The sequence below is a fragment of the Hylobates moloch genome, unplaced genomic scaffold, assembly GCF_009828535.3.
Source record: "Hylobates moloch isolate HMO894 unplaced genomic scaffold, HMol_V3 SCAFFOLD_24, whole genome shotgun sequence".
In the NCBI taxonomy this organism is placed as follows: Eukaryota; Metazoa; Chordata; class Mammalia; order Primates; family Hylobatidae; genus Hylobates; species Hylobates moloch.
In genome coordinates, this window is record NW_026652299.1 from 2,300,036 (window position 1) to 2,325,850 (window position 25,815).

A 25,815-nucleotide genomic window follows, 5' to 3' on the forward strand; every position below is an offset into this window, starting at 1 on the left:
GAAGGAGACCCCACAGCCCTATGCTTGCTCTTCAGAGTTCCTGGCGCAACTCACAGCACCATGACCGAAGCCTGGTTCATGCAGCCTGGGGTCCTGTTGAGGGCACGCCTGACCCAGCTTCCTGTGGCTGCTGTCTGCCCCAGCTCGGGGATGGCATCGCAATCTCAGCTAAGCCATGGCTCCCTCTGCCCTCAGAGCCCCACCAGCAGCCTCCAGGCAAGGTGGGGAATGCAGATTCCCAGGCCTTACCCAGCACGGTGGGAACTGCAGGGAGGGGCCCGCCTGGTCTTTCCTCCTCTGAGCACCCGGCGCCGCCTGCTGGGCACTTATGGTCCACACAGTAGCTCTCACTGCCACCCCAGTCCCTTCTCATCCTCCCACCCTCCTCCTGAGCTCTCTGGCTTCTGGGACGGGAGCTGTCACCTGCTGCCCACCTGGCCTCCTGTGGGTATCCATGGGCTCCCTCTTTCCGAGGAGATTTCGGCTCACACTCCCAGACACTCTTCTTTCTTCTTTCTTCTTTCCTCCTTTTCCTTCTCGAGACAGACTCTCGCTCTGTCACCCAGGCTGGAGTGCAGTGGCATGATCTCGGCTCACTGCAACCTCTGCCTCCCGGGTTCAAGTGATTCTCCTGCCTCAGCCTCCCAAGTAGTTGGGACTACAGGCGCCTGCCACCACGCCCAGCTAATTTTTCTATTTTTAGTAGAGACGGGGTTTCATCATATTGGTCAGGCTGGTCTTGAACTCCTGACCTCAGGTGATCCATCTGCTTCAGCCTCCCAAGGTGCTGGGATTAACAGGTGTGAGCCCTGTGCCCAGCTGCAGCGCCCCCTCTTCTGCACTGCTCAGGGGTCTGTTCTTGGTGACCTTGGCATCCCCTCCCTCCAAACACCCTCTCCCCCAGGCCCTCACTCACGGTCACTCTCCAGGCCTGGCCCTGCCCATGACCTTGCCCTCAGCCATCCCCACCTCCCGCTCTGCCTCCACCTGCCGGTCCTGATGATCCCTCAATGATCTTTCCACCCTCCCCGTCTCCACCCTCCCACTCAAGCGTACCCTCACCTGGATGCAATCTCAGGGCCGAGCTTCCTGGGCTTGATCTTGCCTTCATCATCATCTCCTGGCAGGACCTGTCACGTGGCTGCACCCAGCCCACTGCCTGCACCTGGGCAGCCGAACACGGTTGCAGAAAAGCCACTTCACCCTCTGTCGAGTCTCACCACGGACCCCAGGGGGCCTCAGGGATCCCACCGTTCCTCTCCTGGGTCTCACCCTTCCTCCTCTGCCCTCAGCTCCCACCCCCTCTTGCCCACCTGGCTGCCTTGCTATTTCATGAGACCCTCTGAGACCCACCCACATGTCCCCACGGGGCCACACCCCTGTCTGCAGCCAGCCTCCACTGTGCCCTGGGTCCAGCTGCCCTTGGCTACTCTAGCACATTGTTCCTCTTATGACAGCGCCTCTCTCCTCCCCTGCATGCATTTGCTGCCTACTGGATCAGTCCTATTAACCTTACAAACATGCCGTTATTTCCCCATCTGAAAACACACAAGTTGGCTGGGTGCAGTGGCTCACGCCTGTAATCCCAGCACTCTGAGAGGCCGAGGTGGGTGGATCACCTGAGGTCAGGAATTGGAGACCAGCCTGACCAACATGGTGAAACCCCGTCTCTACTAAAAATACAAAAATTAGTTGGGTGTGGTGGCTCGCGCCTGTAATCCCAGCTACTCGGGAGGCTGAGGCAGGAGAATTGCTTCAGAGAAGCCGTGTAAGTGTGCCTGTCCGTGTGTGGGCATGTGTGTGGATTTTGTTTTTAGATACAAAGTCTTGCTCTGTGGTCCAGGCCGGAGTGAAGTGGCACGGCACAGCTGGCTGCAACTTCCAACTCCTGGACTCAAGGGATCCTCCTGCCTCAGGCTCCCGAGCAGCTGCTACTACAGGTGTGCATCACTATGCCTGGCTAATTTTCATTATTTTATCTTTTTTTTTTTTTGAGACGGAGTCTCACTCTGTCGCCCAGGCTGGAGTGCAGTGGCGCAATCTCGGCTCACTGCAAGCTCCGCCTCCCGGGTTCAAGGAATTCTCCTGCCTCAGCCTCCCGAGTAGCTAGGACCCCAGGCGCCTGCCACCACGTCTGGCTAATTTTGTTTTTTCGTATTTTTAGTAGAGACGGGGTTTCACCACGTTAGCCAGGATGGTCTCGATCTCCTGACCTCATGATCCTCCCGCCTTGGCCTCCCAGAGTGCTGGGATTACAGGGCGAGCCACCGCAACCAGCCTATTTTATCTTTTATAAAGATGAGGTCTTGCTATGTTCAGGCTGGTTTTGAACTCCTGGGCTCATATGATCCTCCCAAAGTGCTGGGATTACAGGCACATGCTGGCCCCCCTAAAGTGCTGGGAGAGTGCTGGTGTGGTGGCTTATGCCTGTAATCCTAGCACTCTGGGAGACCAAGGTGGGTGGATCACTTGAGGTCAGGAGTTTGAGACCAGCCTGGCCAACATGGTGAGACCCCCGTCTCTACTAAAAATACAAAAGTTAGCCAGGCATGATGGTGGGCACCTGTAATCCCAGCTACTCGGGAGGCTGAGGCAGGAGAATCACTTGAACCCGGGAGGCAGAGGTTGCAGTGAGCCAAGATTGCACCATTGCACTCAAGCTGGGCAACAGAGCCAGGAAAAAAAAAAAAAAAAAAGACTTGCTGTTGTGCCTATTCCTCCTCTCCCATGCTGTCCTGTACCAGGAAGGCCCCGAAGGCCCTGCCCACCCATCCCCGGGACCCCGCCCGCAACCACAAGAGGCCTCGCCCAGCCGACCCCTCGGAGCTGACCTGGTCGGCCCCACCCTCAGTGTCCCCCTGTTCCCCCAGTGCCCCTGCCTGGAGCCGTGGACTCCCTACCAGTGCCCAGCCAGGGGCCAAAGCAGCTCAGGAAGAGAGGCTTGTTTTTTAAAATTTCTTTATTTTAAAACATGAAACCCAAGCTGAATAGAAACCACAGAAATTACATTGACGAGATTTTTAGTATTTGCCAAGAAAAATAAAGCCCCCAAAGAAATAAAAATCAGCCCCCAAACCCAGTTCTAAAAAAACAAAAAAACACAGCGACAGTACATACAGCCATGGCCCTACGGAGGCTGGAGGAGGGGGAAATGCAAAATGGTTCAGGCCTCAGTTCCTGGATGTTAAATCACACTGGGGTGGGGGAGGTCAGATGCCCGGGCCGGGGAGGGGGTAAACCAGGAGGCTGAGTCTTAAGGAGATTATATATATATATATTATATATAACAAATAGGAAGTGGTTCAGTACACAACCATTATGGTTAAACACAAAACAAAGATCCCACAGGAGAGGCCCTCGTCCCCTGCCTGCCCCCTTGTCTGGGGTTCTGGGGTCCAGGGGGCTGCCTCACCACTCCTCCCAGGGCTGGGCAGAGCTGGCCCCAGGGCAGGAGCAAATGGTGCTTGGAACTCGAATTGCATAGTGAGATGGGTGGGTGGGCAATGGGCCAGGGGCTGCTCCCAAGCAGGCCCGTTCACTACCAACCTTGCCGTGACAGGGGTCCCCTGGGGTAGTGGATGCCTGCTGAGGAGCCCCCTCAGTGAGGTAAACCCCTGGGCTCCTCCCTCTTGTCCCCAGGGCCACCCTGTCCTCCCAACGAGGCTGTGGGCCTGGGGGCTGTGAGACCCCCTGTGCAGGGTGAGAGTGGGGGCTGGCCACGGCAGCAGGCGCCAGCCAGATGTCCCCAATAGGTGTGGCGAGGTCATGGGATGGAGTAGTTAGAACACGGCACCGAAAACTCAGAACAAAAATACAACCAACGGCAGGTGCTCCCCTCCACCTACTGAGGTGGGGTTTGAACCCCTTTTGATTTTCCCCATTTCCTTTCTTCAACCTCGGTGAGTAGAAAGTCACAGACGGGCACACACGCACACCACGATCAGGAGTCCCGAGACAGCACGAGGCTGGAAGCCCCGGCCTCGCCGCCTCTCGCGCTATGTCCATTCACCTGGCAGGCAGCCTTGAGGCCATGGACAACATTTGTGCTTCTGAGCGGTCGCAGGGCGCTTGGCGGGCACCCACGCCAGGGTGCCAGGGCCTCCCTCCCGGCCCTACGCCTGGAGAGCTCCCCTGGCGGGTCAAGCCCAGAGCAAAGACTGGGCAGGTTGGTTGTGGCGGGGCCTCCAAGGGGGCTCAGAATGTCAGCTAGGAGGGGCCTGAAGCAGAGGCCCCTCCACTGAGGTTTGGTCATGACTGGGGAGCTCAGACGCCCCGGCTTGGGGCCCCAGGCCCACGGACTCCCCTCCCCACTCTGCCCTCCCATATCCCCCTTTTTGGTCCCAGACACCAGCACAAAGGAGGGGTTCACAGAGGAAGGGCAGGGCAAAGCCTGGCCCCAGGGAGGGGATGAGGACATTTCCGGTCCAGGTAGCTGCCGGCTGCTCTGGGAGGAAGAGCCACGCGTCTGTAAACTGCTGGGGCTGGGCCCGGCCTTGACCCCTGCACGTGGCCGTCCAGCTGCCCTCTGGCTGCCCCTGGCCTTGGCGCAGGCATCGAGCCTTGAGGGCTGGGCTGGCTGGGCCAGGGCTGGGGCCGGGAGGGGCAGCACGTCCCATCCTGATGTGCGGTAGCTCTGCCCTCCACGGTGGGAAGCACAGCAAACATCGTACACTAAAGCCAAAAGCACCGTAGGGGAGCTTGCTCCCACTTCATGGGGAGGGAGACCGAGGCCACAGGGACCTCAGTCCAAAGCCCTCGGGAGGTTCATTCCCGAGGACAGTCCTCCTGGGGCAGCACCTGCCTGGGGCGGGGTGTCCAGGCCCTTGGGCTGCCTGTCGGTCTGTGGCACCCCCTGGAGCACCCCATGAAGAAACGCTACTGCAGCCTCGACTCCCAGCCAGCTGCTCTGGCCTCGGCTCCAGCCCGGACTTGGGCTCACACTGCCGGCTCTGGGCCAGCCAGGGGCACCCGTGGAGTTTGCGGGTGAGGTTAGTGGTTAGTCCCAAGGGGGGACAGCAGGGGCTGAGGGATGTTCACAGCCAGCTCGGGTCCAGCCCCTCAGGCTGGGCTCCTGGGACGCTGTACCTGTCATGGATGGAAATGGAACCAAGAAGGGAGGGAAGGGGGTGCCAGCGGTCCCCCTCAGCCAGCAGCCCCAGCCTGCCCTAGAGATGACAAATGTGGTTAGTGCAAAGAACGAACCAGACAAAGCTGCCCAGTCTCTGGGTGGGGGAAGGGGGTTTGGCACCAAGAAGGCGGCCAGCACTGGGTGGCGGGTGAGCGGCCCGAGCTCCACGTGGCCCCTGCTGTCCATGGAGGGCTGGGGCCTCCAGCAGGGCGGGTGCTGAGGGAGAGAGTGAAGCTGGGGCGACGGAGAGAGGCCTTGCTGGAGGGGGCCTCTGGCAGCAGGCAGGAGGGGTGAGCCTGTGGGTGGGTGGGTGGGCGGGCTGCAAGGGCGAGGAGGGCACTGCAGAGAGACAGGCATGTGGAGGGACCACGGGGTGACCTCAGGGCAGAGATGAGCAGGTGGCACGTGCCCCTGTCCCTCAGTGGCCAGCAGGCGCCAGCACAGAGCAGCCCCAGCCGTGCCTGTGAACTAAGAAGGGGTCCACAGAAGTGCCAGGCGGGAGGAAGGAGAGCTGCAGAGGGATGGGCCGGGCGGCGACAGCACGGGTTGGGTGCGGCCAGGGCTTGTAGGTGTGGTGGCCATCTGCAGAGGGAGCGTGCCGGGATAGTGGGTGGCGTGCAGGGCTGGGGCATCGGCTGGCGGCAGCATTCAGGTGTGACCCGAGTTGGCGGTGCGGGCCCAGAGCCCCTGCGTCTCCACTATGCCCCTGCGGGGAGGGGAGAGGAGGGCAAGCAGCCTGCAGACGCGTCCGGGGCAGGCCTGGCGTGGCGTTCGAGGGTCCGGCGGGTGGCCCAGGTGGAAGCGGCAGTGCTGGCACGGGGAGGGGAAGTTGGCACGTGGGGTGGGTGGCTGCCGGGCGTGGTCTAGTGGCTGCCGCTGGAGTCAGGGCGAGGCTGGCTCGTGGCGAGGTATTTGGCTCTCATGCTGGAGGTGTACTGGAGGGAGACAAGGGGGAGGCGTCAGCAGGGATCCTGCGTGGCGCACACAGCCAGGGGCGTCTTCCACGTGGTCCTCACTTGGCTGAGCCAGAAGTCCTGGGGGCAGAATGGGATAGTACAGGGTGCCCTGACAGAGCCTACAGGGAGGGGCAGCCCCCGAACTCTCCAGGGTCAAGGCAGGGGATGTCTCCTCTGAGGAGGGGCGTACACACAGCCCCCCCATGCCCACACCGGCGGCATTTGGGCATTGGGCCAGGCAGAGTTCTGCCACCCCCAGGAGCCACAGCTCCAAGGCCCTACCTGCACCTTATGCACCCAGGACCTGACGGACACAAACCAGCCACCCTCCAGGGCTGGGCCAAGGCCTCCTCCGGGCCCAGGGCTGGGTCCTCCTATAGCCAGGCCACAGCACGCAGGAGTACGGAGGCCCCAGCCTGAGGGCATCCCCCGGGCTACTCTGCCCCTTCACGCCATGGAAGGCGGGTCCCCTAAGCCACACAGGAGGCTGGAGCAATGCAGCACCCCCCTCCCGTGGGGGCCCCAACTGTGGGCTCCTGGGGGTCTTGGACTTAGGAACAGAGGCGGCTGCAGGGGATGCTGCCGTGTGCCTGGCTCTGCAGCTGGCCTGCACCTCGTGGGCGCCCTCGTCCAGCCAGGAGTGTGAAGGTCTTGAGTGCACGTGTGTGTGCGAGAGAGTGCGTGTGTGTGCTCACAGAGAGACCCACATGCGTGAGGCAGGTGCTGAGGCCAAAGGACCCACAGGCCTGGCACGCGTCAGGGGCCGGCAGCGGTGAGGAGACCTGGCAGGCCGGCTCCCATCCCAGGTGGGCTCCAGGCCCATCCCCAGTCCCCAGACTCAGAGGCACAGAGCTCCCCAGGTCCCCGAGGGCCCTCCTGGTATACCAAGAAGGTTTCGAGCAGCCTGTGGGGATGCCATGGAGGGGGTGGGAGGGAGGAGCCACAGCCCGGAGCCTTGTCATTCCACGGACATGCAGCACAAGGGGAGGGGACGGGGGCAGGACTGGACGGGATGGGGCTGACGCCCAGACCCCTGAAGGAGCCCAAGCAGGCACCCGCACCACCGTGGGGCCAGCGGGAGAAGCTCGCATACTCGCCAGCACACGCCTGTCCATGTGCACGCCCCCGACACACAGTTGGTGCCTACAGGGCAGGGCCTGCTGGCCACATGCCCAAGGGCCCGGGCACATACAGGGGTCTGGGTGCATGGATTCCTCACTGGGAGGTGACAGAAGGGGCTGGGGCCACTTGGAGCTGGTGGCAGAATCCCCAGAGGCCAAGCAGCTGGGCAGGGGGAGCCTGGAAGGGGACTTGCCAACCCCACTGTGAGGCTGGCGGGCCCAGAGCCACCATTAGAAGTCTGGCTGAGCCATGGCGCTCAGAGTTGGCCCTGCCAACAGGAGCTGGACAGATGGAGCCCCAGCCCAGTGCCGACGGGAGGGCGGCAGTGAGTGCAGGGTGGAGGCAGGAGGCGCAGGCGGGTGGCCGTGCGGGATGGGGGACCCGGTGGGTCAGTACCTGTCGCTCTGAGGGCACAGCTACCACAGCGTTCGGGCACTGTCCATGGGCTTAAACTGCCAGCCCGCGTGGCTGCCAGAGTCCAGGGCAGCCAGATAGCGCTAGGAGGGCCCGGGGTGGGTGGGGTGCAGGAGAGAGAGAGAGAGAGAGTGCGGCCTCAACGCCAGGGTGTGGGGTCAGGAGTGGGCTGCGGGCCATGTGATGGCGAGGACGAGGGCAGCCGAGCGGGACTGGGCCTGCACCTGGATGGCCTGAGCCTCACAGGCCCGGCCCCTCCCAGGCACCCCAGGCCCAGCTCTGTGCTACAGGGGACCACGACAGTGGCCCCGGGATGGGGATTTCTGAGCAAGGCAGCCTTCGGCCTCCCAAGCCCTGTCCTGGTAGCCCGGCCGCCCCCTCCCCGGTCCCCCAGCTTCGCCACAAGCTCCTCCTCTTCGGCACCCTGTCCCCTCCTGCCTGTGTCTTGGGAAGTCAGAGGGGACACCAGGCCTGGGCTGGAACAGCCATGGGTGGACACTCAGGAAAAGACTCAAGGAAGAAAAAGAAAAGGAGGCAGGGCCAGGGCCCCTGGGAACTGGAGCGGTGGCACCCCACAGATCCAGAAGGCACAGAGAATGGTGGGTAAGAGGCCAGGGAGGGCCTGGTGCAGGGCTGTGCCTACAAGCTGGGAGGGCCGCAGTGGGGCCACATCTGCCTGCCCACCCGCTCTCCTTCCCCGGGAAAGGGCCTGAGAGCTGACCCACTGGGCGGCTGGCCCCGAGGCTGCCCACTCTGGCCCCAGGGAACTCCAAGGCCAGCGGGGAGGAGCTGGCAGGCCCACCCAGCGCTGTCTACTCAGGCCAGGCGTCCTGTGGAGTGGTCCCAACTGGGAAGGGTCACCTGTGACCCTGGTGGTGGCAGCTCACAGCTGCCCCCAGAGCTTACACTAGCTGCACGTGCCACACCAGCCCACCGATGCAGTGGAACAGCAGACCCCCAAGGCTGAGCAGCCCCCCATCCACCCTCCTGCCCCAAGACTTACTGAGGGTGGCGGGGACTCGCGCCCAATGAGTGGAGTGTTCTCACAGCGGGGGTTCTGGAAATTAGCGTTCTGGCTCCTGAGGCATGAGGGGAGAGAGGCTGTGAGTGCCTGCTGGCCATGCAGTCCCAGCTGCAGGTCAGGGGGCCCATGGGTGGGCCGGCTGTGCCCAGATGGGCACATCCGTTCTCACTGGGGGTCCCACGAACCCAGCACAGTAACAAAGGGCTCAGAGAGGGCCCACAGAGAGACCCCTGCCCACCTTGGCCCAGCCAGTGTCCACTCCCTCTGGGCCACCTGTCCACCACGTAGCTGGGCCCTGAGGTCCTTGTGCCCTGGACACGGAACCTCCATGTGGCCTCCCCATGGCCCCTGGACCGTGTTCACCTGGGGCAGGAGGCACTCAAGGCCAGGGCTGCCCAGCCTGGAGGCCGCCCCTTCTCCAGCCCCTTCCTTCGAGCTAGCCCCAGCCCAGATCCATGCTCTCAGCCACAGCTGATGTGTCCGCTGGCCCCACTAGGCCCCCCTCAACTCACATGTACTCAGTGACCGGGGCGTTGCTGACGGTGTGGGCCGCAGCCGGGATGCTGGTCTCACTGCCGTAGCTGCTGCCACAGCTGTACAGGCTGGGCATGTGGACGCGGTAGAGGCTGTCGTGCGCCTGCCGCGGCCCTGGAGCGGCCTCCTCCTCCCCGTCCTCATCAGGGCCTCTGTGAGGAGGGACACGCAGCACAGGCTCAGGCCCCAGCAGGAAGGAGCTGGCCACAGACCCACGGGGGTCAGTTCTGGTGCAGACAGACACTCCTGGTTCCAGTCCTGGCTCGGCCGTGTGCACACTACATATGGAACTGTGGGCAGGTCACCTGGCTCTGCATCCAGCCCTGCCCTTGCAAGGTGGGGTGCTAAGAGACCTGTGTGGTCACCCGAGTGCCAGGCCCTGTACTGCGTGCGGCCTGTGCATGGCAAGGCTGGCCGGCTGCTTACTGAAAGAAGAGTGCAGGGCCCCTCCTGGGAGAGTGCAGGAGGCTGGGGTGCCTCTTGGCTCTGCAGTGCAGGATCCAACTGCATCCTTGGGTGGCCTCAGCCAGTTTTCCTAGCCCTGCTGCCCTCTGGCTTTCTGTCTTCCACTCTGCGCGAGCCTCTGGCACTTTGGAGCTCCTCCATGCCCCAGGAGGTCCGAGATGGGACACAGGGTGGGCTGCCTGGCAGCAAGCACTTCAGAAACAGGACAGTGGTAGCTTTTGGCTGCACAGGGGCCACCAGCCAAGCCCCTCACATGCAGTGGCTCGAGTGCCCACTCGACACTCCAGCTGTGTCCTCTTACAACTAGGGAAATTGAGGCCCAGGGTGGTTAAGTGACTTGCCCACATCATACAATAAGCAAGGATAGAGACAGAATCTGAATCTAGCCCTGTGGGTCCAGGACTGTGCTCTTATCTACTCCCCTATGTCTGCCATCTTTGTTACCACTGACGCCATCACCATCATTACCACCATCACCGTTATCAGCACCACAAGCATCACCATCACCACCTCCATCACCACCACCATCATCACAAAGGAAAATAATAGAAATCCAGACAAAAGGAAGAAATCTGAGCTGAGCTACCTGCCATCCATGTTGGGCCACCAAGCAGCAGCCACAGTCCAAGTGGGAGGGGAGGTGAAGGTCTCAAAGATAAGCCATAGGTGCCCCGGCAAGGGAAGGAGACTATCACCCCCATACACCACTCACCCAGTACTGAATGGGGAGACTCAGGCAGGGGCTGCCAGGACCCCCACTTCAAAGGTAAGGACATAGTGGCTCCAGGGGAGCTGGCTTCTATCCTGGTCACTTCGCTGGAGGCCATAGCTACCTGGACTACCCCTGGCAGAACTAAGCCTGCACAGTGGACCACTGACCTTTCCCCCACAGCTCCGTGCACCTGCACCCCATGGCGGGGGACACCTGCCTGGGAGGCGGTACAGAGTAGACAGTCTGAGGTCAGCTCTCAGGGTGCAGGGCACAGAGCCAGTCTGGTGAGGCAAGAGACCCCAGTCCTCCCCACTGCCTGCTCCGGACTCCCGCAACCCAGGCCAGGAGCTCCTCGAGGCTGTTTTCCTCCTGTGAAATGCGGATGCTCGCCTGGGAACCGGCAGCCTCAGAGACACTGGAGAGGCCTAAGGAGGGTCACGAGGTGAGGAGGTGTCTGTCCCTCACCTCTGGGACTGGCACACGGCTGTCCATAAAGGCATGCCCCTGAAGTGTCCTGCATGCTACGTGGCCTGGGGCAAGCTCCCGCGACCCCCGGGGCCCCTCACCTCTTCTGCTGCCAGGTGTGCGGGATGCTGCAGACAATGGAGCTGAACATGAGGGCTGTGACAAAGGAGAAGAGGGCCAGGTAGATGAGGCCCTCCACGCCATCATAGCAGAAGCCAGTCAGCGCTTGCACGTAGTCCTGAGGTCGCGGGACGAGACGACAGGATCCAGAGACAGGGAGGGTGGAGGGGGCAGCGTGAGGCCTTCAGCCCAGCCACGGCGGCCTAGACCGCCCCCCAGAGGCAGGGCTGAGGACCCACTGTCTGCTGAGGGTCTCCATCGTCCCGAGCAGCCGCTCCCCTGTTCCCACCCTACAAGCTGCCATGGCCCTGTCCCAGGCCCTGCCTCTCACCAGATGCAGGCTGCGGCAGTCCACCAGGGCGGTGAGGTGCTGCAGGTTCACCTCCGTGCCATTCAGCACCTCCTGGACGCGGAGGAGGGGGTCCTGGGGGGCACGCACCACAGATGGTCAGCACTTCATTTGAGCCAGCCTCGCCCCATCTTGGAAGCCCCCAGGTCTCCCTTCACCCCATAATCTGCAACTGAGATACCCCCCTACCCTGGGGTCTCAGTGCAGGTCCTGAGGACAAGGACTCTGGGCCTTGAGAATGGCGACCCCAGGCCCCTCCCCAGACCCATGGGGTCCAAGGACATGAGGACCCGGAAGCGCCTGTCCAGTGTGGTTGCCACCACATGAAGACAGACCTCCCTTTATCGTAACGGGAGAAATAGCGAACCCCCACGTGTCTACTGACACGGACCTGCTTTGCTTTTAAAAGTATTATTTTAAGGAACAGTTAAAGACAAGGGAAAAGTCTCACGTTGACTGACAAAACTCTCCACGCAGAGTGAGCGCAGTCCTGTAATGTGTCCGTGTGCTCACCGGTGCTCACGTGTGTGCATGCGTGTGCACCTGTGCACGGACACCACCAGCTCTGTCTCATGCCTGGAGAAACGGCTGCACAGAAACACTCTGCCAGGCTGACAGCAACCCCACAGGAGCAGTGACTGGGCCCATTGCTGCCTTTTACGGCACGTTTTCTAAGGACCCACTACAATCCTGAAATGGATTTTGGGGCCGGGAGCGGTGGCTCACACCTGTAATCCCAGCGCTTTGGGAGGCCAAGGCGGGTGGATCACTTGAGACCACAAAGATAAAAGCAAACAAATGTGTATACACACACAGGGCCGGGCACGGCCCTCATGCCTGTCATCTCAGCACTTTGGGGGGCTGAGGCAAGGGGATCACTTGAGCCCACGAGTTCAAGACCATCCTGGGCAACATAGCAAGACCCCATTCTACAAAAAAAACACAACTGGCTAGGCGTGGTAAAGCACACCTGTAATTATACACACACACCTGTAATCCCAGCTACACGGGAGGCTGAGGCAGGAGGATTGCTCGAGCTCAGGAGTTCAAAGCTGCAGTGAGCTGTGATGGCACCAGGTCACCCCAGCCTGGGCAACAGAGCCAGACCCTGTCTCTGTCTCTCTATGTATGTGTATATATACATGTAACATATATATACACACACACTCCAAACGGAGTCTGAGACCCACACTTGTGCCCACAGACGCCCACAGTGCTAGGGCCGTGTGCGCAGGGACAAGGATCCCCATGGATGGGCCAAACAAACACATCCAAAGAGATTTGGGTTTGTTTTATCAAGAGTATAGCAACATATTTATTTTTTATATTTATTTTATTCTTTGAGACGGAGTCTCGCTCTGTTGCCCAGGCTGGAGTGCAGTGGCGCAATCTCGGCTCACTGCAAGCTCCGCCTCCCGGGTTCACGCCATTCTCCTGCCTCAACCTCTCCGAGTAGCTGGGACTACAGGCGCCTGCCACCACGCCCGGCTAATTTTTTTGTATTTTTAGTAGAGACGGGGTTTCACCATGTTGGCCAGGCTGGTATTGAATTCCTGGGCTGAAGTGATTCACCCATCTCGGCCTCCCAAAGTGCTGGGATTACACGCATGAGCCACCGTGCCGGGCCTTTATTTTATTTATTTTTTAACATATTGTAATGTAGAAATGCCCGGGCCCAGAACACTACAGGGAAAAACAAGAATCCGCTCAAATTTCCAGTGCCTCCAGGGCACTCACCCACAGAATGGATCCGATTCTGTTGCTCTCTTCCCTCATCTCTTTCCATTTTCTTCAATGTTTTTTAAATATAAAGAGCTTGTATTACTTTTTACATAAAGTTATTTTTTAAAAGTTGTTGGGTGTGGTGGCTCACGTCATCCTAGCCCTGAAACCCAGCTGGGCAACACAGCAAGACCCCCGTCTCAAAAGAAACGATTTTTAAAACCTACCAAAAATTCCCAAGGGAAAGGAATGAAGGAGGGAGAAAGGGGAGGAAAAAAAGAGGCCTAATGCAGAAAGGGCTGGGAGAGGAAAGAGGAACACCTCCCAAGCCACCGCCAACACCAGGTCCCCACTCGGCCAGCCTGATGCCTTCTCCAAATTTGCCCTGAGCGGTGTTTGCACCACAAATTCCTTTCATGCTGAGAAAAGAGGACCCCCTGCCTGCCCCAGTGCCCACCCCACAGCCCCTCACCTTAGTGGCCGGCTGCTCCCAGGGGACGGTCCTCAGAAGCTCAGCCACAACATCCTGCATCTCCACCAGCGCCTTGTGGCTGCCCGACAGCTTCTGCTCCAGAGAGGAGACCAAGTCCATGAGTGCCGCTGGGTCCGCCCGCTTCTCCCTCCCCAGGACCCTCCAATGCGGGGCCACCAGCAAGACGTCCAGCCTGGGAGGCCGTCAAGGCTCCGCCCTGCAGGCCAACAGGGCACTCCCTACCCTTGCTTCCCCCGGGACACACCCAGAGACCACAAAGCCCTGAGGTGGTAACAGCCAACCACGCACCCACACCAGCAAGCAAAGCACAGTCACACGGCCCTCAGGATTCAAAGGGTCACGTGCTACCGGTGAAATGACTGACAGGCAGTGTGTACAGGGCTTGACCAGCTGGTGCGGCCGACCCCTTCAAGCTCCCCCACCAGGACGCCTGAACACGGTTACCCTACAGAGGCATCCATCCCTGGGGCTCCTCCTTCCCCCACCAGGGCCAACCCAAGGAGCAAAAGCAGTCCTAGCGATGCGAGTGCATTGAGCAGGTCCCCACGAAAGGCTCTCAGCCAGCTCACCAGCGTGGTAACCCCCCAGGGGCCGTTGGTGACATCCACACAGCCTTTGTCCAGCTCCCTCCCCCAGTTCCCCAGTCCTGCAGGCTGAGGAGCCAGGAGCCAGGCCTGCTGGGCCCCTCCACACACAGCAACGTGCTTCAGACTCTCCTGAAGCCCAGTCCTGGCCTCCCAGGCTCTCACCTGCTGGAAGGGGTTGGCGGCGCGGGGTGAGCAGGCCAGGTAGTACTGCAGGATGTCTGCGGAGAGATGTCAGGGCAGGCTGAGCCGCAACGGCTGTCCCTGTGAGACTGCGTGCACGTGTGCCTGTGTCTGCACGCATGTCTTCAGGGCACGTCTGCGTGCATGTTTACACATGTGCATGTGTCTGCACGTTTACTTACACATGCACATGTGTGTGCACGTTTATGTGTGCATATGTACCTGTGTGCATGTGTCTATACATGTGCATGCCTGTGTGTGCATGTGTCTTCGCATGTGTGTCTGCATGCATTTACACACATGCATATGTCCGTGTGTGTGGCAGTGGGGTCTGGGCTCCCATCAAGCCAGGGTCCCCACACACTGCCCCTTGCCTGGGTTCCACCTTCTGAACTCTACAAGTTCAGTTCTTCCAATTATAAAAGAACATTTAAAAAAAAAACACATTTTAAAAGTTGAAAAAATGATGAAAGTATTTAGCAACATAGGAGAGCACCAGGCATCACTGTGGCCGCCTGTGCAGTGAAGCCAGTGTGGCTGGCCTTGCTGCCTTCTGGGAGGGGCTGTCTGGCCCACAGGCTGGAGCGCACACTTACATGTGTACATGTACACGTGTAGGGGGTGCTGCTCATACTTGATGAGACCCCCAAAAGCCGCCGGCAGTAGGGACCTGGAGGGACCAGGATGATAGCACTGGGGCCAAGGACAGTGGTGGGTAGCCCTGAGCGGTCACCAGCCCTCCCCGCCCCCAGCAGAGCGGGCCCACCCCTCCACCCTCGCCCCCGAGGACAAGGTGAGTGGGCGGCAGATGACTTTTCCTCCGGGAGGTTTTTCAGGCTTTGGTGGAAATGGTTCCTTCAACAAAGGGAGGTAAAAAACCAGCCCACAAGCCAATCCTGTGGCCTCCGGGGATAAAGGGTGGCAGGATGGTCACCTTCAAGGTCATTCAGTAACCCCTACCCCCACAGGGGCAGGCCTTCTATTTTCGATTTGGGAACACACAATAATTCCACAATGGGGGCCCGAGAAGCTTAACACACTGATGGCACCCCGATCTCCAGATTCCCACATCCACCTGCCTCTGTGACATCCAACACACATCGCAAACCTCCCGAGGGGGCTGAAACTCCCGATGCCCCAGCTCCCTGTCCCCCGCCTCCATACCTGCTCCCCCACCCGCAGTACAGCTCATGACCTCGCAGCACAGAGCTGCTGAGACCAGGGACACCAACTCCTGCTCCGTCCCTCTGGCTCCCTACATCCAACTGACCAGGAAGTCCTGCCAGCTCCACCCTCAAAGCCCATCCCTGTCCACCTTTTGCTCCATTTATTCAAGCCCCCTGCTGTCTCCTGCTTGAGGCATCCTCCTCACCCACTCTTGTAACCCCCGATGACTGAGGAAGCTTTGAAAGGGACCTTCAATCATGGGTCAAATCTCTCCCCCGCCCCTCTCCCTCCCATGGCCTTCCCTTGGAATAAAGCAAAGCTTGCCACAGTGACCCTGCCCCACTGGCCTCCCACCCTCCGTTCTCCCCTCGGATCTGCCTCCTGCCTCAGGGCCCTTACAAGAGATGCGGCTGCAACCTCCACCTCCTGAGTTCAAGCAATTCTTGTGCCTCAATCTCCGGAGTAGCTGAGATTACAGGCACCTGCCACCACACCCAGCTCATTTGTGTATTTTTAGTAGAGACAGGGTTTTGCTATGTTGGCCAGACTGCTCTTGAACTCCTGACCTCAGGTGATCCACCCGCCTCGGCCTCCCAAAGTGCCAGGATTACAGGCGTGAGCCACTGCGCCCAGCCCTCTGGCTGTACTTTAATGCCACCCGTTTGGCCTCCCCTGGGCACCTACTCGAAGCAGCCCTGGGTCACCTGCCGCTCCCCCTACCCCGTGGGCACCCGCCACCCCACACAGTTCCTGTCATTCTTTGCAGAGCCTCCCACTTGGGACAGGTAGTCCTGTTTGCTCACTAGCGTCCTGGCCTGGGACCTGTCTCCCTGAGACCACAGGCCCACAGGGCAGGGGTGCCTCGGCCTCAGCCACCTCACTCTCTTGGCTCAGCCCAACCCTGGGGAACGCGCTCCGACATGGCTGTGGACACAGACTCACCCCCACTCAGCACCGAGTACTCCTCCACCATCTTGGTCACGTAGGTGTCAGGGTCCACACAGAAGTCGCTGGAGCCCTGAGGTGGGCACGGGCAAGCAAGAGGGGGTGACCAAGCTGGGCCTAAAGGGAAGCTCTTGGGAGTAGAACCCGGCCCCTGGAGTCTGCTTTCAACTCAGGAGGGTGGACTGTGAATCTGGGGTTACAGGCGGACTGTGCCCATGGTGGATCCCCACCGCTCTCGGGACCCAGTGCCCGGGGAAGATGGGAGGGGAGAGGAGTGTGGCTTCCCCTCGTCCCTCCCCCAGTGCTCAGGTCCAGCAGCCAGGGACATCACCCCCTCTGCCACTCACCACGGACACAGCCAGCTCCAAGCCCAGTGCGCCCCAGCTGATGACCAGGGCCAGGACTCCCAGCAGGCAGACCCTGGGGCAGAGACAGCCAGTCAGCAGCCCCCAGGCCAGGGTGGGGGCCAGGCCACCTGCTGGGCTGCAGGCCAGAAGGCAGGTCCCAGTGCACATCAGGGGTCTGCCCACACATGGGCCAGGGCTCTTCCTATGGCCTGGCCTCAGCCAGAGCTGCCCACAGCCCAGGGCCCAGATGGATCCCTCTCCTGGGTGGGGTGGGGTGGGGTGGGGCTCAGAAATCCGAGCTGGAAGAAGGACTGGAGGGCCAGGTGGCTCTCGGGGCCCTGCCCCTCCTGTCCCCCAGGTCCCTCTCCTGAAGAGGCAACAGTGTCCACTTTCACGTGGGTCTCCGCATCCCACTGCCCACGTAGCAGCCCAAGGGGCCTGATAACCTCAGCTAGATCAAGCCCTCCTCTGCTGAACCCTCGCTCAGCAACTGGGGACTCAGAGCACTGGCCTCTCCCTCATCTGAGGCCTCACCTCACCCACATCTGGCTCCCTTTGATCCAGACACACAGGCCTCCTGTGCATACCCCACTGCAGGTGCCCCCACGAGTCTCCCATATCCCAGTTCAGGCCCCCAAAACACACCCTAGTGCAGGCCCCACGCCCCACTGCAGGCCCCACACCCCACTGCAGGCCCCACGCCCCACTGCGGGCCCCACACCCCACTGCAGGCCCCACACCCCACTGCACACGTCATCCTTCCTGTCTGTCCAGGCGTTCCTTACTCCTTGGGTCCCCGCTCAATCCCTCCTCGCTCAGGTCTCCTTGGGCACGGTGTGAAGCTGCACCCCCCCCCCCCCCCCCCCCCCCCCGGGCCCCGGTGTGAAGCCCCCCCCCCCCCCCGCCCCCCACCCACCCTACTGCAGGCCTGCACACCACCCCGGCTTTTCCTCTCCAGGGTGCTGTCACCTCTGGCCCATGCCACGTTTCCCTCATTCTGCTCCTCTGTGGCCTGTGAGTGCCACGTGGGGGGAGGCTGTGTGTTCTCCCATCTCTCCCAGGCCTGGCCCAGGGAGGCACCAGCCATGGCCGTGCAGCTGTGCAGTGAAGGGCAGTGACAACACCTCACCACCCACAGAGGAGCTGCCGCTCTCTTTGCCTTCCAAACGAGGAGACCAAGGCCCAGCACCAATGAGCCACCTGCCCAAGGTCACCCTCCTAGCGAGCCAGAGCTGGGGATGGAACCCAGGCTGCCCCAGGGCCAAGGATGGAAGGGGTGGAGGAAGGAGCCCCAGCCTGGTCTCTGGGTGGCCCCAGGCACTTGGAGACCTGGGCAGGTTGCTTCAGGTCCTGGGCTACAAGTGCCCCACATGCAGACTCTTGCACGAAATCAAGGGCTGTGGGCAAGTGTGCTGGGATGCTGGCCACAGGGGCACAGGCCACAGGGGGACAGGCCACAGGCACGGAAGGGGCATCTCAGAGCAGGCCCAGTGCAGGGGGGTCCTGCTCTGCCCCCACCGCAGAGCTTGTGGCTAGGATCTGCAGATGAGGTGGGGGAAGGGGCGCTATGGTGCCTTGCCCTGCCCCTCCGCTTCGGGCCCACAGGGGGCCGACACCCCCAGACTCACCCCACCAGGATGCCCTTGGAGCTGCGGATGAGGCCAACCAGCACCAGGAGGCAGATGATGACGTCCAGCAGCAGCAGGCCCAGGTAGCCCAGCCACCTGCGGGCACACCTGGGAGTGGGCCAGGGCACAGGGACGCAGGGCCAGGGAGTGGGGCGCCAGGGGCCCTTGAGGGGGAGCTGAGGCCAGCAGCCTGGCACCCCGGAGGGCATTCAGAGTGTCTTGGTCATGGGGACTGGTGTCAGTTATTGAGAAATGCTCCCATTAGGAGAACTCCAGCCACTGCCTGTGACCTCCAGTGGCCCTGGGCCACCCCCCGCCCATCAGGTCTCATGTACTAGGTGCTGAGAGCAAAACTGGCCCAAGGAGGGTGATGCTTGCCCAGGTGGGGCGGGCAGGGAAGAGGGCCTGGCCGCACCTGTACCAGTCGTAGAGATCCACCTGCTCCGCCAGCACCTCCAGCGACACCGCCGTGTTCCTCCAAAAGGGGATGGCGGCCGTGTAGCCCAGCAGCGTCTCCAGCAGGCCCTGCAGCCTCTGTATGGCTCGCAGGGGCTCGGGCTGCCCGGCCAGCTGCCGCTCCAGGGTCTGCAGGCTGGGGTCCGCCGTGTGGTTCAGCCCCACCGCCGTGTCCCACACCTGCGCCGGACCCGCGGGCGTGAGGCTGGGAGCGCGCCCCCCTCGCCCCAGAGGCTGGGCCCCTCCTGCACAGCCCCAGTCCCGGCTGCCCCGCCCGTCCTCGCGCAGACGTGGGGCTCCGGAGCAGCAAGAGTGCTCCTGGCCCCAACTCCGCGGCCACTCACGCGGTCCTGGACCCCGGCCACCGTGCGGTTGGCGTGGCGGAGCGAGTAGGTGGCCCTATGGATGCCATCACTGGTCTCCCCGTTGCCGTAGAATCCCACTGCGATGCCGGCGCTGGAGAGGGCGGGGGCATGTGGGCGGGGCCTGGAGATGTAGCCCCGCCCACCCACAACACTCCGGCCCCGCCCCCTCGGGCCGCCCTCTCTGGCCCCGCCCTCCGGCCCCGCCCCACCGCGCTCACCTGCACACCAGCGTGGCGATGATGACACACCAGGCCGTGCAGCAGCAGTCGGCGTCCAGGTGCTCCTCGCTCTTGCGCCGCCGGCAGCACAGCCAGAAGGAGTAGAAGAGCAGGAAGAGGAGGTCCAGGGCGAGGCAGGCCAGGGCAGCGGCCCCCAGCAGCAGCAGCGCCTGAGGGCAGGCAGGTAGCGGCGCTGGAGGGGTGGACCCCCAGCCCAGAGTCCCACGCCCCGCCCCGGCAGGAGACCTGGCGCAGACTCCCATTTGATCCTGCCCCCAGCCCTGGGAGGTGGGCCCCATCCCCGACTTTTAGGTGAGGCATGGAGGCTCTCACCACCTCAGTGATGCACCTGGGGTCACCCAAGGCCTGGATCCCATACCTGGGACCCCGGTCTCCCCATCCTCAAGGCTGCACAGCATCAAGACTCCATAGCCACTAGGAGGGGCCGGGTGAACCGACTCCAGGCCTCCGTGGCTCCAGCAAGGGCACGTGTCCCCTCCCCACCGGGTCCCCAGAGTCCAGGGCAGGTGCGCAGGACGTCTGCCCCACCAGGCCCCAAGGAAAGGCGCTGGATGGAGGTAGCCAGAGAATGTGGGTGACAAACGAGGGCCCAGCAGGCTGGTAAGCCAGCATTCTTGCAGCCACAGCCCCACTAGGGAGGTCCCTCCACCTCTCCCAGCCTGGTTTATCTTCTGTAGAAAGAAGTGCTGCTGAGCTGGGCGGGGTGGCTCACGCCTGTAATCCCAGCACTTTGGGAGGCCGAGGCGGGCAGATAACCTGAGGTCAGGAGTTTGAGACCAGCCTGGCCAACATGGTGAAGCCCCATTTCTACTAAAAGTACAAAAATTAGCCGGGCGTGGTGGCAGGTGCCTGTAATCCCAGCTACTCAGGAGGCTGAGGCAGGAGGATCGCTTGAACCTCGGTGGCAGAGGTTGCAGTGAGCTGAGATTGCACCACTGCACTCCAGCCTGGGCAACAAGAGGGAGACTCTGCCTAAAAAAAAAAAAAAAGTGCTGCTGCCCCCCACCGAAGAAGCGAAGCCCTGGGGAGGGGGCTGCCGGCATCAGCTACTGTCCTCACCCTCAGCCCGACACAGCCCCAGGACCCCAGGGCCCATGCCCATCTCAGGCCCACAACTCTCCTACCTGAGTCCTGGCAGGATCCCCCACCCCAGCTGTAGTCCTGAGGTTTTCAGGTCTGGGAGGGAAATGGGGAGCCTGTGGGGGACCGAAGCCCCTCTTGCTGACCATGAAAGTGTTTCTGAGGGGTGAACGTGGAAGAGGCCCCATCAGGAGTCTGATCCTGTCTGGGGTCTGTGCACCAGGAGGCTGCACTCAGGGGTGGGCCCTGTACATGGAGTGCCCCCACGCTGGATGAGATGGTGGGGCTAGCCCCACACTGCTACAGGCTGCATACGGGCGCCCCATCGGACACACGGCCCTGTCTGGCTCCAAGCATGGCCTTCCGGTGTGGCTCTCCCCAGGTCTCTGAACACAAAAGACAGACCACAGAACAGACACCAGAGCTCCCCTGTCCCCGAGGCCAGGCGACCCCCACAGGAAGTGGCTAATTTGATGCAACAGTGACATTTCCTGAGCACCCGCTGCGGGGAGGGAGGGTAACGTGGCCCCAGAGCTGTCCCTTCTCCTGGCACTGCACTCGATCTGCCTGGCCGAGTGCTCTCACCCCATTTCATCCACAGGGAAACTGGGCTTCAGAGAAGCTACAGAGAAAGCACACAGGCCCTGCAACCCCAGGTCCCTGGATTCGGCATAGCCCTGCCCCTGGCTCAGCCCTCCAGAACCTCCACACACTTCCTGTGCCAGGGGGAGGGATGGGGAGCTGACACAGGGCTGCGCCTCATCATGGGGCCAGGGAGCACCTAGAGGCTAACTTGGGGGTGCCCATGGGGGGGTGTCAGCAGCTGGGGCCCTCAGTGTTGTGGGGTGGCCACCAGGCACACCTGCACTGCCCTCATTGGCACTACTGCAGAGAAACGCCTCCCTCCCCACATCTCAATGCTTCAGCACTGTGGCCCTCTGGGGCCCCAGCCTTGGGAGCTGCTGGGGCAGATCGTCCCCTGCCTGGCCCCCCTTGGGATGAGACGCTCAGCCACAGTGGGCACTGGGATTGCTGCTGGATCTCCCAGGAGACGGTTGCCAGGCAGTGGGAGGATGGCGTGTCCTGCCCTCCAGGAAGCCAGCTGACGCCCACACCCGAAGGCGGCCTTTCCACCTCCACCCAGCCAGGGAGGTGCTGACCAGCCCGGCACACCCAGAAATGAGCCGCCATGGTCCAAAACCACGCCAGTGTGTCCACGGCTGCCCAGCAGCCAGCAATCTGGGCACTGCGGAGCGTCAGGGGCGGGCACCCTCCCACTCCTTCAGCTATGCACAAGTGCCTACCGCCCCTGCAATGGCAGGAGGACTGCTGGGCCCTGCATCCCCACCCTCCAGGGGAAGGCCCCGGGGCTGGCACCAGAGCCACTGAAACTGAATCAGCTCAGAGCGGTCTCATGGTCCCAGGGAGCTCATGTCACGGAAGGGTCCTCAGGGCCCAGTAGGGCTTACCTGAGATCACACAGGGAGGCGGAGACAGTCCAGTCACTTGGGGGGGGGCCTCTTATTAACAATCCCAGCACAGTGCCCATGCTCTGCGCTCAGTGGGTTGTCTATAAATGTTAGGGAGCTTGGAAAAGCCACGCTCTGGGGGTCCCTGGGTCTGCCCTTGCCTATGTGGGGCTGGGCATGGAGTGGAGGTGCTGACCCCATCAGCTGTGACTGCAGGCCCTGCCAGTAACCTCCTTATAGCTCAGAGGCCAAGGGCAGAACAGACCTGTAGGGGCAGCTGACCATGGTCCCCGGGACCAGAGCTCCACAGGACCCATGCCCACGTCCGCACTTCCATCCACAGGACCCATGCCCACGTCCGCACTTCCATCCACAGGACCCATGCCCACGTCCGCACTTCCATCCACAGGACCCATGCCCACGTCTGCACTTCCATCCACAGGACCCATGCCCACGTCTGCACTTCCATCCACAGGACCCATGCCCACGTCTGCACTTCCATCCACAGGGCCTCCCCTGGGCTCCCATGGCCTGGGAGCCATGTCAACCAGCCGCATCTTGGCCCTGGGCTGGTCAGACTCCTCCAGCGAGCCCTCCCTCTGCTCTCCACTTGCAGAGGCCTCCCCAGTCCCTGGCTGGGGTCACCCTCGCTCCCCTAACCCTGTGCTCACGTGGGACATGACTCTAGGAGGGCCTGTCTGTACTGCACCCCACATCCGGGACTCACAGCCTCGCAGGGAAACTCCTCCTGGGGTGAGGAGCTGGGGACTGGAAGAGCAGGTCAATCCCAGACATGCATTACGCAGAGCCTAAAGAGGTAACCCACTGTGACCTCCGTAGCCACCAGCCTGGCATGTCCACCCAGAGCTCGGGGCGTCAGCGTACATCAAAGGGCTTCCAAGTCCAGATCACTTCCTCGGCGGCGCCAGAGCCACCCACTCCCACTTGCCAGATGAGAAACGGAGGCAGAGTGAGATAAGCCCTGGCCAAATAGGATCTGGGCGAGGCAAGCCCGTCCCTCAGATGGCACTGCCCTGGTGCGGAGGGCTGATGCCCAGGGGCGGTGGGCAGGGGACACCCATGCCCAGTGGGGAGATTGCCCTTGGGCCTGCAGGGTGGGTGGAGAACAGGATCCAACATCATCATAAGTGAACTGTGAAGCCTGCTGGATGGTGAGAGAGTAGCACCACGCCCAGCTAATTTTTTGTATTTTTAATAGCGACGGGGTTTCACTGTGTTAGCCAGGATGGTCTCGATCTCCTGACCTCATGATCTGCCCGCCTCGGCCTCCCAAAGTGCTGGGATTACAGGTATGAACCACGACGCCCGGCCTTTTTTTTTTTTTTTTTTGAGATGTAATTTCACTCGTGTTGCCCAAGCTGGAGTGCAGTGGTGTGATCTCGGTTCACTGAAACCTCCGCCTCCTGGGTTCAAGCCATTCTCCTGCCTCAGCCTCCTGAGTAGCTGGGACTACAGGGGCCTGCCACCAATGCCCGGCTAATTTTGTATTTTTAGTAGAGACGGGGTTTCACCATGTTGGCCAGGCTGGTCTCGAACTCCTGACCTCAGGTGATCCGCCCGTCTCAGCTTCCCAAAGTGCTGGGATTACGGACGTGAGCCATCGCACCTGGCCCAAGTCTACGATTTAAAAAAAAAAAAAAAAAAAAAAGTATTTTAGAGACAGGGTCTTGCTCTGTGGCCCAGGCTGGAGTGCAGTGGCATGATCACAGCTCACTGCAGCCTCAACCTCCTGGGCTTAAGTGATCCTCCTGCCTCAGCCTCTCAAGTAGCTTGGACCACAGGCACATATCACCACGACGGCTAATTTTCTTTTTCTTTTTCCTTTTTTCTTGAGACAGAGTCTCTGTCACCCAGGCTGGAGTGCAGTGGCATGATCTCGGCTCACTGCAACCTCCATCTCTCAGGTTCAAGCGATTCTCCTACCTTAGCCTCCTGAGTAGCTGGGACTACAGGCATGCACCAACACACCTGGCTAATTTTTGTATTTTTAGTAGAGATGGGGAGTTCACCACGTTGGCCAGCCTGGTCTTGAACTCCTGACCTCAGATGATCTGCCATCTCGGTCCCCCAAAGTGCTGGGATTACAGGCGTGAGTCACTCTGTGCTTGGCCTCTGCTCTAATTTTTTTTAAAATTTTTTGTAAAGACAGGGTCTGGCTATGTTTCCCAGGCTGGTCTTGAACTTCTGGGCTCAAACAATCCACCTGCCTCAGGCTCCCAAAGTGCTGGATTACAGGTGTGGGCACCGTGATTGGCTGAGGCAGCTTTCTCTTGTTCTTGCCTGGATGTGGCCAGCTGCAAACGAAGCCTCACTCCTCAGCCCCTGGGGGCCAGAGGCCAGGCTTCGGGGCCCCCGCCAGGACAGCCTCACTTGGCTTCCCCCAACTGAGGAAGGAGATAGCGCCTCCCTCAAAGGGAGACCACTTGGGCTGCCCGGGTCCCAGCCCACCACTGCGAGCACGCAGAGCCTGTCCTTGTCTGCTGTGCAGAGCCCAGGTGTCAGGGTGCTCAGCAAACCGAGCAGCGGCTTTATCCCACGTCGGAGCCCCGGCACCCAACGTGCCAGGCCTGAGCCCAGCTGTCTGCAGGGAGCGTGCCGTGGCCAGCCTGACCTCTGCACCCACTTCCCGAAGCCAGATTCCCAGCAGACAGTCTCCTGCAGGGCACTGGGCCAGCGGCATTCCTATGGTGGCCCAGCCACCTCTCTCCACCGGGCTGGCGGCCCCTCCGCCCCTCCCTGGCCCATTCAGAGAAAGAATGGGAACTGTCTGATCAGCAGCTGGGCTCTGACCAAATGGAATTTTCCATCTACGGTGGAAGTGATGTAAGGGCTCGGTCAGGCGAGGCGAAAGCTGCACGCTGGGTTCCGCGGAGCACACAGGGAGGATTCAACTGCTATGCACGCGCCAAGGGGGCTGGGGGCGATCCCCTCCTGCAGCCTCAGTCCCCCTGCCCCCACCCTAGGGCTCCTGGTTTCGGCCCTGGGCCACCCCCTCCTTCTCCAGGCCCCTGCAGCCCCACAGCCACGACGGCATCCACGGGGGATGCCCCTCCCACCGTGAGCCCAGACTCTCCCCACTGCCCTGCAGTCCCCAAAACCCCACCAACTCTGGAAACACCCAGCCAGCTAGCCAGCTGGGGCCTGAAGCCTTACTCTGTCCCAGATCAGGCTGCTACTGATAGGATCCCAGTACACCCCAGGCCACAGCAAGACCTCCCTGGCCTGGCAGGGACGCCTGGGGCAGTGGCTGGCAAGGAGTGGGCAGGGCTGGGGTGTGGCTCGGGGCAGGGCTCTGTGGCCTCTACACCCAGGCATATGCCTGGAGCCTTCCACTTCAGGGAACCCCCACTGTCCCCAGACACAGGACATCTCCTCCAGGATGTCCCCAGGATATTAGAGACCCAGGCCTAAACCCGGTGCTGCAGCCTCTGCTCTGTGTGAACCTTGGCTCCGCACTTGTAAGGCGAGAGCCCCAACCTGACTTGGCTGCCTGCACAGGTGGCTGGCCCCGACCCAGCCCTGCTTGGAGAAGGGAGGGCCCAGCGAGCCACAAGGCCTCAGGACGGCCCACGGGGCAGGAGACTTGGGGAGATGATGTGCACTAGCGGCTGTGAGGCCTGTGCCCCACGCCTGCCACAGCCTCCTGGCCATGCCCACTCTGCCTCCAGGCCCTGTCTGGACGTGACTCCCATCAGCCACACGGACACAGGCACCCCCCCAACGCAATGCCAGGCTCAGCACCAGCACAGGCCACACCACACCAGGCTGCCGAGGCGGGAGGGCCATGCATGACGGCAGGGCAGGGCACACTGCTGCCACCTGCACAG

General features: G+C 61.5%; 1 protein-coding gene across 2 annotated transcripts in view; it reads right to left on the reverse strand.

Annotated features, from left to right (window-relative positions):
- Window positions 1–3,258: 3,258 nt before the first annotated feature.
- Window positions 3,259–25,815, reverse strand: part of TTYH3 (tweety family member 3) — a 31,199-nt gene continuing 8,642 nt past the window's right edge. Inside the window, exons 2-15 of one of the 2 annotated variants that reach the window (XM_032145594.2) lie at window positions 19,398–19,567; window positions 19,159–19,270; window positions 18,774–18,994; window positions 18,359–18,454; window positions 16,731–16,803; window positions 16,381–16,456; window positions 14,254–14,309; window positions 13,484–13,576; window positions 11,272–11,364; window positions 10,922–11,058; window positions 9,157–9,330; window positions 8,624–8,699; window positions 7,603–7,703; window positions 3,259–6,063 (exon numbers count right to left, since the gene is read on the reverse strand). In XM_032145594.2, coding sequence (XP_032001485.1) covers window positions 7,623–7,703; window positions 8,624–8,699; window positions 9,157–9,330; window positions 10,922–11,058; window positions 11,272–11,364; window positions 13,484–13,576; window positions 14,254–14,309; window positions 16,381–16,456; window positions 16,731–16,803; window positions 18,359–18,454; window positions 18,774–18,994; window positions 19,159–19,270; window positions 19,398–19,567 — 1,458 coding nt within the window. In that variant the 3' untranslated portion in view covers window positions 3,259–6,063; window positions 7,603–7,622. The remainder of the gene's footprint in view (window positions 6,064–7,602; window positions 7,704–8,623; window positions 8,700–9,156; window positions 9,331–10,921; window positions 11,059–11,271; window positions 11,365–13,483; window positions 13,577–14,253; window positions 14,310–16,380; window positions 16,457–16,730; window positions 16,804–18,358; window positions 18,455–18,773; window positions 18,995–19,158; window positions 19,271–19,397; window positions 19,568–25,815) is intronic. The other variant, XM_032145595.2, reaches the window with a different exon arrangement.